A 16265-nucleotide genomic window follows, 5' to 3' on the forward strand; every position below is an offset into this window, starting at 1 on the left:
GGTTCGTCTCACGTAGCTTGTTTTAACATGGTAAACACGCAGTCTACAGTCCGATAAATACTCACGTTTGTACAGTGAAAGAGCTAGCGCTGCAGTTAGCAGCTAATGCTAATTCTTCTCCAGCCTCAGTGCTGAAGAACTAAACAGAACTCTTGTATAACGCTTTACTTCAGCTTTACTGCTTCTTATAACCTGATTGATAGAATTCATACATAAGGTGCACTGGATTATAAGGTTCACTGATAATTTTATGGAAAATGAAAGGATTTTAAGTGCCAGTGAAACCTGAAACTTCTAAATGCTAATACTCTGCAAGCAGCTTTTATAGTCTCTCCACTCCCTCAAAAAAAAAAAAAACTAAACACTGCAGCTGACTATTTAACAGAAGCTAAACACACTGTAACCCAGTGGGTGCTAGGCTAAATGCTAACTGGCTAACTAGCTCTCTTCAGCTTGGTGACAGTACCACTACAGAAGACAGCAACACTAATACAGTGAGACTGAAAACAATACATTGTATTTGTTCCATGACATTAAATTAGTCATTAATAAGAGAGCTCATTATTTTTTCGAGCACATTGTGAAAAAACTATAACAGGATGAGGGCTGAGTACCGAACACAATGTTTTTTTTGTTTTGTTTTTTTTTTTTAAGAATTTTTCACAATTTAATAAATGAATAAGCTTGTTTGTAAGAGAATTTGTAATTTATAAATATAATGGAACATCAAACATTTTTAATGTCCCAGGAGACAGACCAACAAAGCAAAATACAGCAATAGTGTTTGTACTACTACATATATTTTGCAGTGGTGGTTCACGCAATAAGAAAAACCCTGCCAAGGACTTTTAATATGAAACAAGTAATGCACACATAGCAGCTGACCTAAGCTGGGCATGGTTTAGCCACAAATGCTAACAGTTGCGTAATAAGGATAAGGATATAATGTTACAGGCCATGGCTGGGCTGATGCTCAATGCTAGTTTACTGTTTTTCCAAGCTGGATTACTTGCTGAGTTGATGACAGACAGAAGTTCCTATGTAAGCTCAGTCTTTGTTTACCCTGCCCTGTGGTTATAGGCAGCCCTCCTGTTTTTTTTTTTTTTGTTTGTTTTTTTTAGTAGCTAACTCTGTACCTTTTTTTGGTGCTGTTCCGATGGTGCCGAAATAAATACTAGCAGAAGAACTGTATGACCTAAATGTGACCTAAAATAAATTAGTCATGGTATTGTATAAATTATTCTGCCTTTTCACTTTTCACTAAAGCACAAATCTGTGTCCCTGTTTTTACTTGATGCAGTTCTTGTACTTAGTACCATGCTTGCCACACGAGAGGAATGGATTCATGTTGTGTTTTCGAACACATTTCATTGAGCTCTGTTCTTGCGGAGAAAATAAAATGTATTGTTGCCACTTACCATGGCTCACTCGTCTCTACCCCGGTGCACATTTTAAAAAGCACTGCTCCAGTAAAGCACATATGCAGCAAGCGGCATGTAAGAAATGTAATGCACTGAGTGACACGATGTTGTACTAAGAACTGCACTTTTTATGAGAAGCACTGGAACATGATTTGTCTGGCTGAAGTCAGCAAAAAAAACAGTGACAGAATCACAGGCTATATCAAAAATGAAGAGAGCTGTTTGGCTTTTTTTTTTACACGTTCAAAAATAAGTAGACATGCTCATTAAATGTTTGCATCGCAAGCATAAAGTTCAGGACCCTATTAAAGTTTCCACTTGGGCTGGCATCCTAATGGTCTTCGCTGCAAAGTGGAGCCGAGAATAACACAAACCAACACACTGCTGACGTCACTGAAGCTCTCCCCTGGCAGAAGCAGTTCAGGAAATTGTCCAACAGGATCGCCATGAGCCGCTAAATGAAAGGGAACTACATGAAAAAGAAAATAAAAAAAGCTTACTGAATCCAAGTGGAGATCCTGTATATAATAGTTTTGGTTGTATAAAACATGATCTTTCCAACATACAGAGAATTTCCTAATAACAGCAGCTTTAAGAATGTTCCTGGTCAATGATCATTAAACTGATATGTATGTAAGAGCTCCACAAACAGGTAGTATCGATAGTTTTAAAGCTTTAAAGCATTATTATGCGTGAAATGTGAACTGGACTCCCCCTACAGTCAGGAAGTGAAATGTATTTTATAGGATAAAAGACACAAAACCAGGCATATCAAGTAAATATCCACCATTATGTAGTTTTTATGTAGCCTTACCAAAGTTAAACAGTGACAGTGGTGGAACATCAACATGATCTTAAAGCTGCAACTGTAAAGTAGAATGCTACATAGTGCTGCTGTTCTGACTCTCTACTGTATCAAATATATTATATGTACAGTATCTCAAGTTTTTAGGCGTCTTAATTTAAACTTAGATACAACTTAGAGTAGTCAGTGTACAGCTTTAAAAGCAGTATAGATTACCGTATTTTACGGACTATAACAGACATCCCAAGTTGCAAAAGTTGATTTCAACCACCACCAACCCCCCGCCAAATCCCCCCCCCCCCCTCAAAAAAAAAAAAAAAGGAAAACACAACTAAAGGAAAAAGAAACTTTACTTTTATATTAATTAATTATACTTTTTTTTCCTAAATTAAATTTAGAGTATTCAGAGGTGAAATTAGTTTTATCTTTTTTCTTTTTGGAAGGCCCTGCCTCTGCTTTCCTTTTTTTTGGGAAAAAAAAAGGCTTTATTTGACAAAAAATGACAGTTACAATATCGCAAAAAAATGGAAAACATCAAAAACATTTCATAACATATTACAATAATTAATAATATTGCCTCCACCATGATCTGCTTTCTCTCACTCACTGAACAAATCCGGTCCGGGAGGGGGAAAAACACTGCCCGCCCACACTTAAAACTGATTGGCTGTCTCACAACAGAACAGGCCAATCAGAACCCTCTCTGTTTTCTCTCTCTCCTTCCCACACGAGATTAGAGAAAAAAAGTCTGTCGCCTGTGTGCGTGTTTGAGGCACTCGTTCTGAATTCCGGGAGATTATATGTGACTCGCGGGCATCAGGGAGCCACTACCGAAATGCGGGAGACTCCCGCAGCTTCAGGGAGACTTGGTTTGTCTGCTATAAGGTGCACTGTCAATGAATGTCTATTTCCTGGTTTGGGCCCCTAAGTAAACAAAACTGTAATTTTTAAAAGTATATATATTTTAAAGTCAAACGACCGCTGGATATTAATCTACACATTTCTCTCCTGAAAACTGTTTATTTCGCTGAGTAAATCGTATACTTCTGTTTATTTACAGTAAGCTTAGATTTACAATATTTTCAACAGTGCGGTTAGCCGCAGCGCTAGTCGTGGTTAGCAGTGCATAGCGCTAGTAAATGCAGCCTGACAGCGATACACTGAGGAACCCCGAGTGTTCCAATAATACAGGGCGCTATCAGCTAGTGGTTTATCCCACACAGGCTACAGTCCTATATACTCACCTCTAAAAGGCAAAAGAGCTGGTGCTACGGTTAGCGGTTAATGCTAACACTGCTCCAGACTCAGCACTGAAAAACTTCACTAAAACTCCTGTATAATGCTACACTTCAGCAGAGTGGCTTTACTGCTCCTTACAACCTTGCTAGTAAACTTAATAAATAAGGTGCACCAAATTATAAGTGCGAAAAATATGGTAACAGTTTTCTAAAAATAACTCAACACACAGCCAATCATGTCTAGCTGGCAACACAAATGAGTAGGAAAGTGCACGCCAGCTTTACAGAGAAATAGCACTCCACATCTGGGAATAAATTATGTTTAAAAATAGCCTTTTTGAGTATTAAAGCCCAAGTATGATTCCAAGTCGAGTTGCAAGTCTCATTTGATTTTATAGAGTCGAGTCACAAGTCTTCAAATATGTGACTAAAATCAGACTTGATGGTATCCAGCATCAAGTGTCCAGCGCCCTGGTAAAAGTAGTTCCAAGATTACTGTATCTTGCCTACAGTCAAGCATGATGGAGGTAGCATCATGGTCTGGTACTGCATTAGTTCATTGAGTGAAACATGAATTCCAACATATACTGTGTTGGACAGTAACAGTAATCGGCCCTTTAATCAGGCATTTACATGTTTTTATAAAAGGTAAATAAGAGCGTTTTTCTGGGATTAATATCATGAATTCAGCTGTAACTGGAAATATCTGCACAAAACTGTGCTGGAATGAGGTGCACAGCCTTCGACACGTGCATTTACATACACGTTCCTAACCATGTAGATGGAGGTCATGCGGTTACGTCATGTTTACTCCAACACCCACCCTAGCACCCCCCCCCCCCCTTGTGCCTCTCAAGCAGCAGCAGCCTGTCACTCACAGAGACACAGAGACAGCACTGTGTATCTACTTCTTGTGTCAAGAATCAAACCATTGCAACATGACGTGTTTGATTTAATTGTCTTAAGTGACACCGCACATTCTGCGATGTGACTATTGCACATGTGCACATCGTGATGACAGTGCTTAAACGCTATATCATGCAGCCCTATTTTATTTACTATTAATTAGCCTATCCTATAAGGAAATTTACCACTGTGATGCTGAATTGCACTGCAGCTTATTCACAGACCAGCCGTGGTCTCTGGATGCTCTTTGTATGCCCACTGTTCTTAAAAAAAACGGTTACAAAACAAGCCCTGAAAAGTGAGATTAAAGAATTCATGTTTATGTGCATTTCAAAAGGGTGCTTATTTATATGCAAGACAAACTTGAATCATAATTTCTGCTCGTTTCAAATCCGTACAAAAACAGAAGTAGTGCTGCACACTAGGGGGGAGAACACGAGCGCCACTATCACAACAAAGAAATAGTCTGTAATAATATAAAACTCCTAAGCCCTGACAACACGCTGCATTATTAACATTTGCTCATGAATAAACATTCGTTTATTTCAGTTATGTAATCATATGTACTTATTTAAGGTCTCTTCGTTCATTTAATGTTCACAGCTGCAGAAAGACTGAGGATCTGGGCTCTGTCCTCACTGTCCTAGTCTATAATCAATCCTTGCGCTCATTGTGGTGGAAACGTTTGTTTATAGCAGATTTTTGGACTGTATAGTCAACATGAATATATGAGCTGAAAATTAATTAGACTACAAAACATAAAAACGTAAAAATTGAACACAGTAATTTAAACTCTGTCTTTATTGACCGCGCTGTCATCAGAATCCGAAGGTGTCTGGCTGGATACTGTTAGGGCTGGAGGATTTACTGTAATGGTGAATTCCTTGTTACCTGATGCTCACGCTCGTGCTTTACTGCTGGGATGGAGGGATGAATAGAGACAATAGAAAAATGGAAAAGCTTAATCCAGAAGCAGTATGCAAAAACATGCAAGACTGCAAACAGCTGTGGTTTGTAATACCAGGAATGTATAGGCCTGTATATGGAATAAATATATCAACAATATATTTATTCCATATTCCAGAATAAGTACAAGTAAAGGAAGAGGATATTCTTAGCGCACATCTTGTTTACTTATAAAATAAATGATCTAATCGTCTTTAAATGTTTTTCATGTCTAACCTTATTCTCTTTCTTTTTCTTGTACAATACACAATCCCATTACCTCTGTTTCTTTTCCTTCTGTTCTATAGAAATTAAACCAAAATTATACGCCATCTACTTGGCCTACCAAATGAGATAAACCTACTCATTTTGTAGACCCGCCTACTTCTTTCAGACCAAGCATCTTAGACTGCCTCAGGGGATCAGAAGAATTTTATTACAAAACAATTTACATTTTCTGTAAATGACAAAAAAAGCTCTGTTTGTCGCTGAGACAAATCAAAGCTACTGTGATCCAGATTAATCACTGAGCTGCTGCAAGTCAGCGTGAACTCTGGATGATTATAACAACATGATCAATAGTAGTGTGATTAACTAGCTATGAATAACAGCTCAAACACAACTCAGCTACTCCACATAGTAAACACAAAGATCCTGCAGATGATCTGTTCCAGGCAAAGCTGTCAATCAATTCATCCCTAACTGTAAACCTGCCTCCTTCTGATATAGCAGGAAAACGTTATGTTAATTTATTTCTGGAGGACAACTATTGAAATTAGACACTGGGGATATAGTGTAGTAGAGTATAGTATCTGCACTGTTTTTTGTTAAATAGACAAAAATCTTAAAAACTCTCAAAATTGATTTGATTGTTTTTTGTTTGTATTTAATTAATTTAAAGGTTCTTCACCCTCACATCTTCTTCTTCTATGGCATCACCTGAAGACCCATTTGGCACTTTATTTTTTTGAGTGTATGCCTTATTAGGGATGGTAGAATTTTCCATTGCTGTGAAGCATAACATGATACACGGTTGCGAGAAAAAGTATGTGAACCCTTTGGGATGACATGGATTTCTGCATAAATGTCATAATGTCAATGTCAAATGGATTTCTGTCATTAAATGTGTTAACTGTGAATGGTAACGTTGTGTTCAATAAAACCATGCAAACTTTTGTTGAAGCAGACTGTGTTTGTCTATCGTTGTGACTTAGATGAGGATCAGAACACATTTATTTGACCAATTTGCTACTATTCCCCATGCCCTTGACTGAAAAAAAGAAAAAGAGAAAAGGGGGGGCAGGAGTTCGGGGCAGCTTCGCTGGAAAAGCGTGAAGCTGAAGCCCCCCACACAAAGAGAAACAGGAAGAGAAAGGGAGAAAATAAATGAAGGAGGAAGATGGGGAGGAGGTAGGTGCGAGGTTGTTCACACAGGTTTGTTCTACACTCAGGTAGAGAGGAAGTGATGGTTATATAGGTCGGAGTGTGGGAGGAGTAATGGCGTGGCTCACACTCCCAAAATTACATTATTAACTCCAATTTATGCAGAAATCCAAGTCATTCCAAAGGGTTCACATACTTTTTCTTACAACTGTATGGTTTGCCATCCAATGGATCCAATCTTAAAATAAAAGCAGTTTTGAGCCTGTCACAATCACTACTTTTGTTTGGAATATTCATATCATTTTAAGGCTTTTTTTATGCCACTTGACAAAATGATACTCTAAAGCATAATAATGCAGTTTATGTACTAATATTTACTTACAAATATAGAGACAATTGAAATACAGGTATTTTAAATATCCCAAACAAATAAATCATAAATAAAATTAACCCTATAACTGGTGATCTGCCTTCCAATTGGCTGAAAGTGTAATTAAACTGAAGAATAGTCCCAGTTCATTTGCACAGAAGTCCTTGTGGTTAATGAATAAAGTACCTTAATATGTTATACGCTTTTGTGTGTTTAGGAGTTAAATTGCAATCTTTTAAACAAACCATATTAAACCAAACATACTGGCCCATTAATGTTAATGATCTCACCTTGTTAAAAAAAAAAAAAAAAAACATTATGGGCGATAATGAGGACATTAAAAATAATTCATGTCTTGTCCATATTGTCCAATAAACTCATAATGCAATAATCATTACAGGCCTATACTGTATGAATATGAGATTTGTTCAAGATCCTCTGTAACATCATCCTTAGATCCTTTTTAACCTCCACTGACTTGCTGTCTCTGTCACTACAGCACAATCTGGAAGCTCATCATTTACAAACTAAGAACTGGACACATGACTGACGATCACTGAGCAAGCAGATGTGCGGCGGCATTTTCCCTCTCCGCTTCTCCACTCCAGACGGATGTGTGCTCCTCATCTTCTCTTCTGATGGTGCCGTGGCACATTTCTAACTTGGGTACCTTTCATGTTGAATCTCCCGTTCTTTTCCACCCCCATGTGAACCCCCTGCCTGAACTGTGCCAACAATAGAATCATTGTATCTTTCTCCTGGGGCTCCCTGGTGGCGAGGGTTCCCAAAGCACTTGCTTATATTGTTTACATCTTAACAGCCCTGCAGACATGTATCTGTGTGCTTCCTAAATAGCATTAGCGTGGCACAAATCTTAATGCAGCTCCCCGGGGAAGTGTTCGTTTACACGAGCATTGTATGTTATCTGTTCCACATTGCACTAAGAGACTGGGCTGTAAGGGAAATGCCTCTATGTGACGTTTGTGGGTCACTGAAAAAAGACAGCGTTTAACCGTGGTGCCAGAGTGTGACCATTTGTATGTGCTTGTGTATGTGAATACAGGAAGGCACAGAGCAGACTGTACATCCTCAGGAGGCTCGGGTCCTTCAGGATCTGCCAGAAACTCCTGCTGATGTTCTACCAGTCTGTGGTAGCCAGCGTCCTCATTTTTTTACGCTGTAGTGTGTTGGGGAGGCAGCATCAGCAAGAGGGATGCTGGACGACTCGACAGGCTTGTGAGGAAAGCTGGTTCTGTGCTGGGATTAGAGCTGAAGTTCTTAACACCACTGGCAGAGAGGAGAGCCCTCAGCAAGCTGCTGAACATCATGCACAATGTTCACCACCCTCTGCACAGCAGAGGAGCTCATTCAGTGGCAGACTGATGTCCCAGACCTGCTACATGGACAGACTGAGGAGGTCTTTTGTCCCTTAGGCCATGAAACTGTTCAACTCCTCTCAGCACAGCAAACTAAAGACTCTGTGACACTTTTACATTCCCACCATTCCATGGTCACTCTATGGACACACCCCCATCTCTGCAGACACACCTCCAGAAATATCCATTCTCATCACATTGATCCTGGCTCATTAGCCTAGGGGTTCACATACTTTTTCCACCCTGCACTGTAAATGTTAACATGTTGGCTTCAGTAAAACCATGCAAACATATCGTTTTTTTTGTGTGGTATAAGTTTAAGCAGACTGTGTTTGTCTATTGTTGTGACTATAGATGAAGATCAGAAGGCATTTAATGGCCAATTTATGCTGAAATCCAAGTCATCCCAAGGGGGTCACATACTTTTTTTTTGCAACTGTATAACTGTGTATTTGCACTTTCTGCATAGTTGACATCAGTTATTCTCACAATATGCAACACCCTCCTCCCTTCACCCACAGACCTACACATAGATTTATATTAGAACTACATATTTTCTGCTTCAACTTACTTATATGAGCTTAATGCAAACAAAAACAATGCTTAAGTAAAGCTGGCCAATAAACATCACTCATTTTTATGACTACAGGACGCCAGGTCAGCCAAAACATTAAGTACACACAAAAACTCACCACCAATAGGCGGCCTATTATTGGCCAATAAAAAGGCTTTTTAATTTGATATGACACAATATCTGTCTTATTTACTATTGCAATTCCATTATAGTTAGCTAACTATTGATCTAATCCAGCATGACCTCCGTTTTACACTTAGCAACGCGTAGTGCCTTCAGCTCAGTGCTGAGAAGGGGTTAGACAGACATGGCTCTGCCCCCGTAGTGAAAATCATGAATCTGATTGGTTAGATTGTCCTGCAAATTGACTAATATACTCATTACTACACTCTTCTCAAAATCAGCAGAAGGGTCCAGGCAGACACGTGAGCAGAAGCCATTTTAAAAAGCTTTGATTGGTTAAAACAGCTGTCAGTCAGATAAGAGCAACTTAAAAACACAGACTAATGCCTTGAATTAGTTGCTTTTTTATTTTAGTTAATTTATAAAATATATGCTTATAGTTTACAATTACTGTAATATATATTTCCTGATTAAATATTATGTAATGATTTACATGCACCTATTGTCACCCTTTCTCTGAAGGGTTAGAAGGGCCTCACTGCACACCACTAATATACATATATAATATGCGTGAAAGCATGTTTCATCCATGACTAGATCAGGTGCGCCCGCTGTTGGAAAAAGTGCCTGTGCTGCCGCCTCTTGCAGGCAGGGATCTAACTATGACTGGAAGGCCGCAGCCTTGGGCCAGCCCTCAGAGAGATGGAGTGTGTGCACAGGGTGGGAATAAGAGAAGAGCGGAAGAGGAAACCTTGGAATAAGACACTTCACCCTCATTAGCCTCCAGCAGTGCCATTATGCATCTCACAGTGATCTCAATGCAATCTCTTGCTTTGGCCGCACAGTATATTGTTTGCTAATTGCTACTGCAACATTTGCAATACATATAAATCACGATGCTGCAATATGCGAACGAGACACCTAGCGGAAATCCTGACCAGAATCTTATAAAGTAAGCAAGCAATTAATTATGTTTGTGGACACACTTTTAACAAATGCATTCAGCTTTTTAGAGTTGCAAACATTTCTGACAACAATTTGTAAATGCACACACACTTACACACACAAACACAACCAGCTTGTCTAGCCCCTGTAAAGAAGTACTGCCAACAGAATAGGACTCTGTGGAGCAGATAAGTATGACCCTATTGGCACCATGCCTCATGTCAGGTGTGGGGTAGAATGGTATAAAGCCCCTCAGCATTGAACTGTAGAACAGTGAAACTGTGTTCTCTGGAACGTTGGTGCTTCAACCAATACATTTGAGATGAGTTGGTGATGATGGTTAAAGATGAGTTGTGTTAATGATCTTCCAACATCCTGACCTTATTAGCTAATGCTATTGTCACTAAATGCAATCAAATCATCACAGCTACACTACGGAAAAGTAGGCACAGTTAATTCAACAAATGTGTAATAAAAAAAAAACTATTTAATGTATATTAGGGTTAAGGTATAGTTAGGGTTGTGTTAATTTTGATTAATTAATCACAAAAAAATGTGTTAAATAATGCTGCATTCCGGTGTTCTGAGGTCAATAAATGAGGACTCGTCAAGCAGTAATCCACACATCATATCAAACAACAGAACCAATTAATCTAACCTGCACAGTGTCATCCATGTCTTATCAAAAAACATTAGCTTATCTGCCATTTTGGGCAGATAAAAAAAACATATTAAAATGTATTAAAATGCAGCCAATACTGGAACCGAAAATATGGTCTAATATTTACATTTTGTTCATATTTTCATCTAAATTTTAAGCATTTTAGCCAGGGCTGGTATATTTTATTATTACAGAACAACATATTTCAGCTATTAAAAGAATCCGTAGAGTGAAGTTACTTCTAGCATGTGTGACCATCTTCTATATATTTCTTTTATTTTAGGCAAATAAAATTCATTAAAATATAGAAAAAAATTGGCTTTTTTTGAGTTTTAAGAGATATACAGTAATTACAGCATCTGTTAGTGACTGATGTTCATTAAAGTATATGGCAGTTATTTATTATCCATTCCTTGTTTCGTTCATTTATTCATTCGCTCCTCACGTTTTACAATACTTTGATGATGAATGTGTTTAAATGCCTTTGATATAGAATAATTTATCACAAATCTCACTACTGATGAAAAAATAAGAGTTCAGTAACACTGATATAAATCATTTGTCACAAAGGATTTATTAGTCTACTCATGCTTTAGTAGTTACTAAAGCTGTGAATAAAGCTGTTTGTTGAGTTCCTGCTTAGAATTGGATAAATGGGTCTGTGTCCTACACACCAACATGATTATCAAAATTAAACAATCAAACGTTGATATTCTTTTCAGTTACTCCTTATCCTGATCTAGCCAAAGACAAACACTCATAATAAGACTTACATAATCCACCAAAAGCAAACAAATTTGGCAGTATTTGGAGTAATATGGCATGGATTTTACTGTACAATTGTAACAAGTGTTATGTGATGCATATTTTTAGTTACAAACATATGGACTGGCGTACTAGCTTGGACAAGTTGGATTAAATCTGAATATGCTCGGTATTCGGGCCAGTTTTACTACATACGAAAACACTACAAAATAGATCAAATCCATGTCACTTTCTCAAAGAAAACAAAAAAGACTGTATTCAATCCTGTTTTATTACATATAACAAAAAGATCAGATTCAAGCCAAGGTTTCCAACATACTGGATTCAGGTCACTTTTACCTGCTATAGGAACATAGCCTTAGTCTGCAACTGCAAGTTGAAACACATCAATGTAGCTCTTCAGTGCTACAGTGTATTTATACTATTCAAGACATTCTGTACAGGTGGGATCTTAAAACTTTGCGCTTAAAGACAAAATATAAAGTTTTCTGAAGCTACTGTTGAGGTCCAGCTGCTGTCTGCTAGTCGTGTGTCCTCTCTTCATGATCCACCTTGAAAACTGTGTGTGTGCAATTGTGTGTGAGCGTGTGTGTGTGTGTGGGAGTGAAAGCGTGCACACGCCTGTTTTAATGATGAGGACACTTACATAACCCTGTTATTAGAATTCCACACTGTAGTTGGAGTGATGCAGCAAGTTCTTCACTTTCCCTGAGAACTTCTGCTATCAGAGTGCAGGATCTTTTCACTATTCTTGAATTGCGCTTTTTATTTTATTAGGACTCTTGTTTGAATTTCAAGCCTGTAAATTTCTGCTTTGAGTCGTGGCAGGTGGAGGGGTTTGTGCTTTTGTGTGCGGTCTCCATGTGAGCATGTCTACATAAATGCATCTTCCAGAGGAATTTACAGGCACTGAGGTGGTTAATTAAAGTAAATTATGCAGTGAAAATGTGATGCACATATAGTCTTAGTAAATAGGGCTTAGTGATTGGCAAGGCTGTTTTGAATGATTATATCTAAAAGATACAACCAACCCCTTACTAATTACATGACATATTCAGTATTTAACAAACAGAATATAGCTTTTATTAGGATTTTCTTATGTAAATATGGCTTGTTTTTCTTTTTCTGTGAAAGGAAGATAGGTGGAGTCTACCTTATTGCCTGTTATTGATTATGGAAATGTGTTGCACATCAATGCTTCTGCTTAGTGTCTGCATATGCTGGATGCTGGGTATATAATGGGGGTTGGAGGTTCATTATGAATTGTGGTTCTCTTACTAATCAATGTATGTTGCATATAAAATAGCTTTCCTTGAAAAAGAGCTACAGTGTGTTAAAAAGTATTTTCCCCTCTACAAATTTCTTGTGTTTTCCATTTTTGTCATACTTTTATTTTCAGATTATCAAACAAGCTTTAATATTAGATATCAAATTAGATCAAATATAACCTGAGTAAATACAAAAATAATTTCAATACCAATCTAGCCCTGTGCTTGCACCCCTTAATTACGTTAACTGTGATTCATCACACTTTTTGGAAAGCTGAGTTCAATGTCATTAGCCACAAACAGGCCTGATTACTGCCAGACCTGTAAAATCAAGAAATCCCTTAAATAGAAGCTGTCTGACAACATGAAGCAGCTAAAGATCTTAAAAAAGCAACACATTATGAAAAAAAAAAAGATGAGAAAACAATGTCATTAAACATTTATCAGTCTGGAAAAGGTTCCAAAGTAATTCTAAAGCGTTGGGATCCCAGTGGAACACATTAAGAGCTATTACATAAACAAAATACATTTGTAAGGGGGAACATACTTTTTCCACGCCACTGTATGTGATCTCAGTGGGATTGACTTGGTTGAACACATGGTAAATAAAATGAATAAGAATAACTTGGCACCAAACGTTTCCAAAAACAAAATGAAATGAAACTACAGCCTAATTTGCACAAATTTGTCTTAACATGTAAATAACTTGGCTAGTTAGTAAGCTCACTTGAGGCAAAATATTTGTGTTACATTTCCAGATTCCCAGGTTCACAGCACAGGGGTAACTTAAGTTTCTCTTTTTCACTGCTGTGAGAAAACTCCCTCTCCCTCTTTTGTAACTCTCTCTCTCTCTCTCTCTCTCTCTCTCTCTCCACAGTTAACCTACTTCGCAGTGCCAGACTTTACACGAGCAAAAAAAAAAAAAGAAAAGAAACACCGTCGTTTCCCCCTGGGTAGGTAAGCTATAGGCTACGCTATGGCGGTTTAACAGCTACAGCACTTCTAAACCCACCAGCTGTGTGTGGGATACTCACAGATACCTGACAACAGGTTTAAAATCCGATTATTAAAATAATAACAGTAAATCATTAACAGCGAAAGGATTAATAAAGCATTAAATGCAGTCCTCCTTCGCTTCGCCCTCCTTCCAGCTGCGGACAGTGCAGCTATGTTTTCTTCCCGCCCGTTTTCAGAGAAGCCCCGCCCTCTCCCGCAGCGATTGGCTGCTTGCTCAAGCGCTCACGCCGCAGTACTGTCTAGAACACTATGGAGCGCGCGCTACTCTTAGCCAATCCGAGCGCAGAGAGGGAGGGGGATAACCAGAAAACGGGCGGGAAAGGAAAGGGCTACGGGGCACTGGCCTCGTTTGAATGATTTCGCGGTGCGCTGTTCGTCCCCGTGCTGCCGTTTCACGGATGGAGCGTTTTTAACGTAGTGTATTAAACATTAGGGTAAGTCATTTTAACACGTGAATAGAGTCACAGCACCAGCTTAAAGTTAGCTGAAGCAATATAATATCTTTACCAAAAAATAAGACACATTATCCTAAACGTGAATATCTCATATGCTGTAGCTGGATACATATATGAAATGTCTCTTAAAATAATTAAAAACTATAATAATGTTCTAATGTTCTACGTGAAGCAACACAATCTTAAATAATAATAATAATAATAATAATAATAATAATAATAATAATAATAATAATAATTAAATAAATAAATAACAAACTGTCTGCCTAATGTGTCTCGTATGTTGACACTGAATGCTTTAATCTTTCTTTAAGAAAAAAAAAAATATATATATATATATATATATATATATATAAATAATTAAAAAGGTCACACCAGCCTAAATCGGATGTTCTACCTGAAACCATGCAATCTTAAAAAAAAAACAGCAATAAATAAGTAAATAAATAAAAATATATAAATAACTATACAGTCACACGAACCTAATGAGTCTCAGATGTTATATCTGGACGCATAAAATGTCTCTTTAATAATATTATTCCCTTTAATAAAAATCACACCAGCATAAATCAAAATGTTTCTCAAATGTTCTACCTGAAACCACGCAATCTCAAAAAAAAGGAAAAAAAAAAGAAATGAAACAGTCACGCGCGCCCAAGGTTACTGACCCAACTTTCTAAACTCAGGCTATTTCCCCTGTGGAAGCACTCATAATAAAAGACAAGCAATGGTGGAAAAGACAGGACCATACCATCGTCCCCTTCACACCTGGAGCAAACAGCGAACAGCTGGCCGCGCCGGCCAACAGCAGCGTACCGGCCGCGCGCAGCGGAGGAGCTGATGATGAAAGATTTGAGACTCACCGAGCACAGCCAGCTGGAGCAGAGAGAGCCCGATCAGGTCCATCCTGCGCATCAGAGCCATGAGTCCCGCCAGAGATACAGAGATATAGATGTAGGTAGATACAAAGAAGGAAAAATCAAGCCCTGAGCGAGTTGCTCACTTGCTCGTCCGCCTGTAGTCTCAAAGTTCCAGCATGCAGTCCGGGACACGTTTTTTTATTAATTAATTAATTATTTATTCTTATTTTTTATTTTAATTTTCCTGCTTCTGCACTCCTTAGCGCCGCTTTAACGACACGAAGGCGCGGCGAGCAGCAGTCCAGACCCGGCGATAGTTCTGCACAGAATCCTCAATCATCTTCTTCTTATCTGCAGCCAAATAACGCGGAGCTGGATGCAGGAGAAAACACCACCACGGTCTCATACACTCACTCACACACACTCGCTCGCAGAGTCGCACAGCCGCCGCACAGTCGCGCGCGCAGGAGAGGAGGCGAGAGTGAGCGTGTGAGTGAAATGATGGCGCGCGCGCGCACCACTGGCTCTCTCTCCAAAGCACCCCCTCCCGCCCCCCAAAAAAAAACACTAAGTGGAAGGAAGCTGCATTAGAAGAGGAAAAGCAGCTGTTTAGGCTCGGTGGTGATCCCCAGAAGGTGTGTGTGTGTGAGGAAGAGAGAGAAAGAGTAAGTGTGTGTGTGAGAGAGAGAGAGCTGAGATTGGATCACCGGCTGGCGGCTGCTGTGGGCTCGAATACGTGTGTCTATGTGCGTGTGTGTGTGTTGGACAGTGTGTAAGCGCGTAAGCGCGAGCGCACCGGGTTCCAGCGCGCGCAACACGGCGCCCAACACATCATGTGGCGGCAACGAAACGAAAAGGGGGGGGGGGGATGGGGGTGGGGGGGGTGCGTCGGGAGGACAGTGAAAGGAAAACGCACGTGCAAGGACAACACTATCATCATCAGGCAGTCATGATCTTCAGGAAAGGATGTGTAGCATCAGGTTGACTCTTTTTAACATGAATGGGATAGAAGATGACTTTGATACTTCTTTGGTGCATTTGCAAAGTACTATATTGCGAAAAGTATCTTCTCACCTGCATTGCGTTTAGTGATTTAAGACTTGAATGGAGCTTCACAGCCATGGCGGTCTGTAGCGATTTACTCTGCAGAAAG

At 39.0% G+C, this 16265-nt stretch overlaps 1 protein-coding gene across 1 annotated transcript in view; it reads right to left on the minus strand.

Moving 5' to 3' along the window:
* The window catches only part of gfra4a (GDNF family receptor alpha 4a), a 359192-nt gene extending 343568 nt beyond the window's left edge, over positions 1 to 15624 (minus strand). Inside the window, exon 1 of the mRNA XM_049481321.1 lies at positions 15116 to 15624. Within this exon, the coding sequence (XP_049337278.1) occupies positions 15116 to 15176 (61 nt within the window). The 5' untranslated portion in view covers positions 15177 to 15624. The remainder of the gene's footprint in view (positions 1 to 15115) is intronic.
* Between the last annotated feature and the right edge of the window lie 641 nt (positions 15625 to 16265).

Source organism: Astyanax mexicanus, chromosome 7, assembly GCF_023375975.1.
Source record: "Astyanax mexicanus isolate ESR-SI-001 chromosome 7, AstMex3_surface, whole genome shotgun sequence".
Lineage (NCBI taxonomy): Eukaryota > Metazoa > Chordata > Actinopteri > Characiformes > Acestrorhamphidae > Astyanax > Astyanax mexicanus.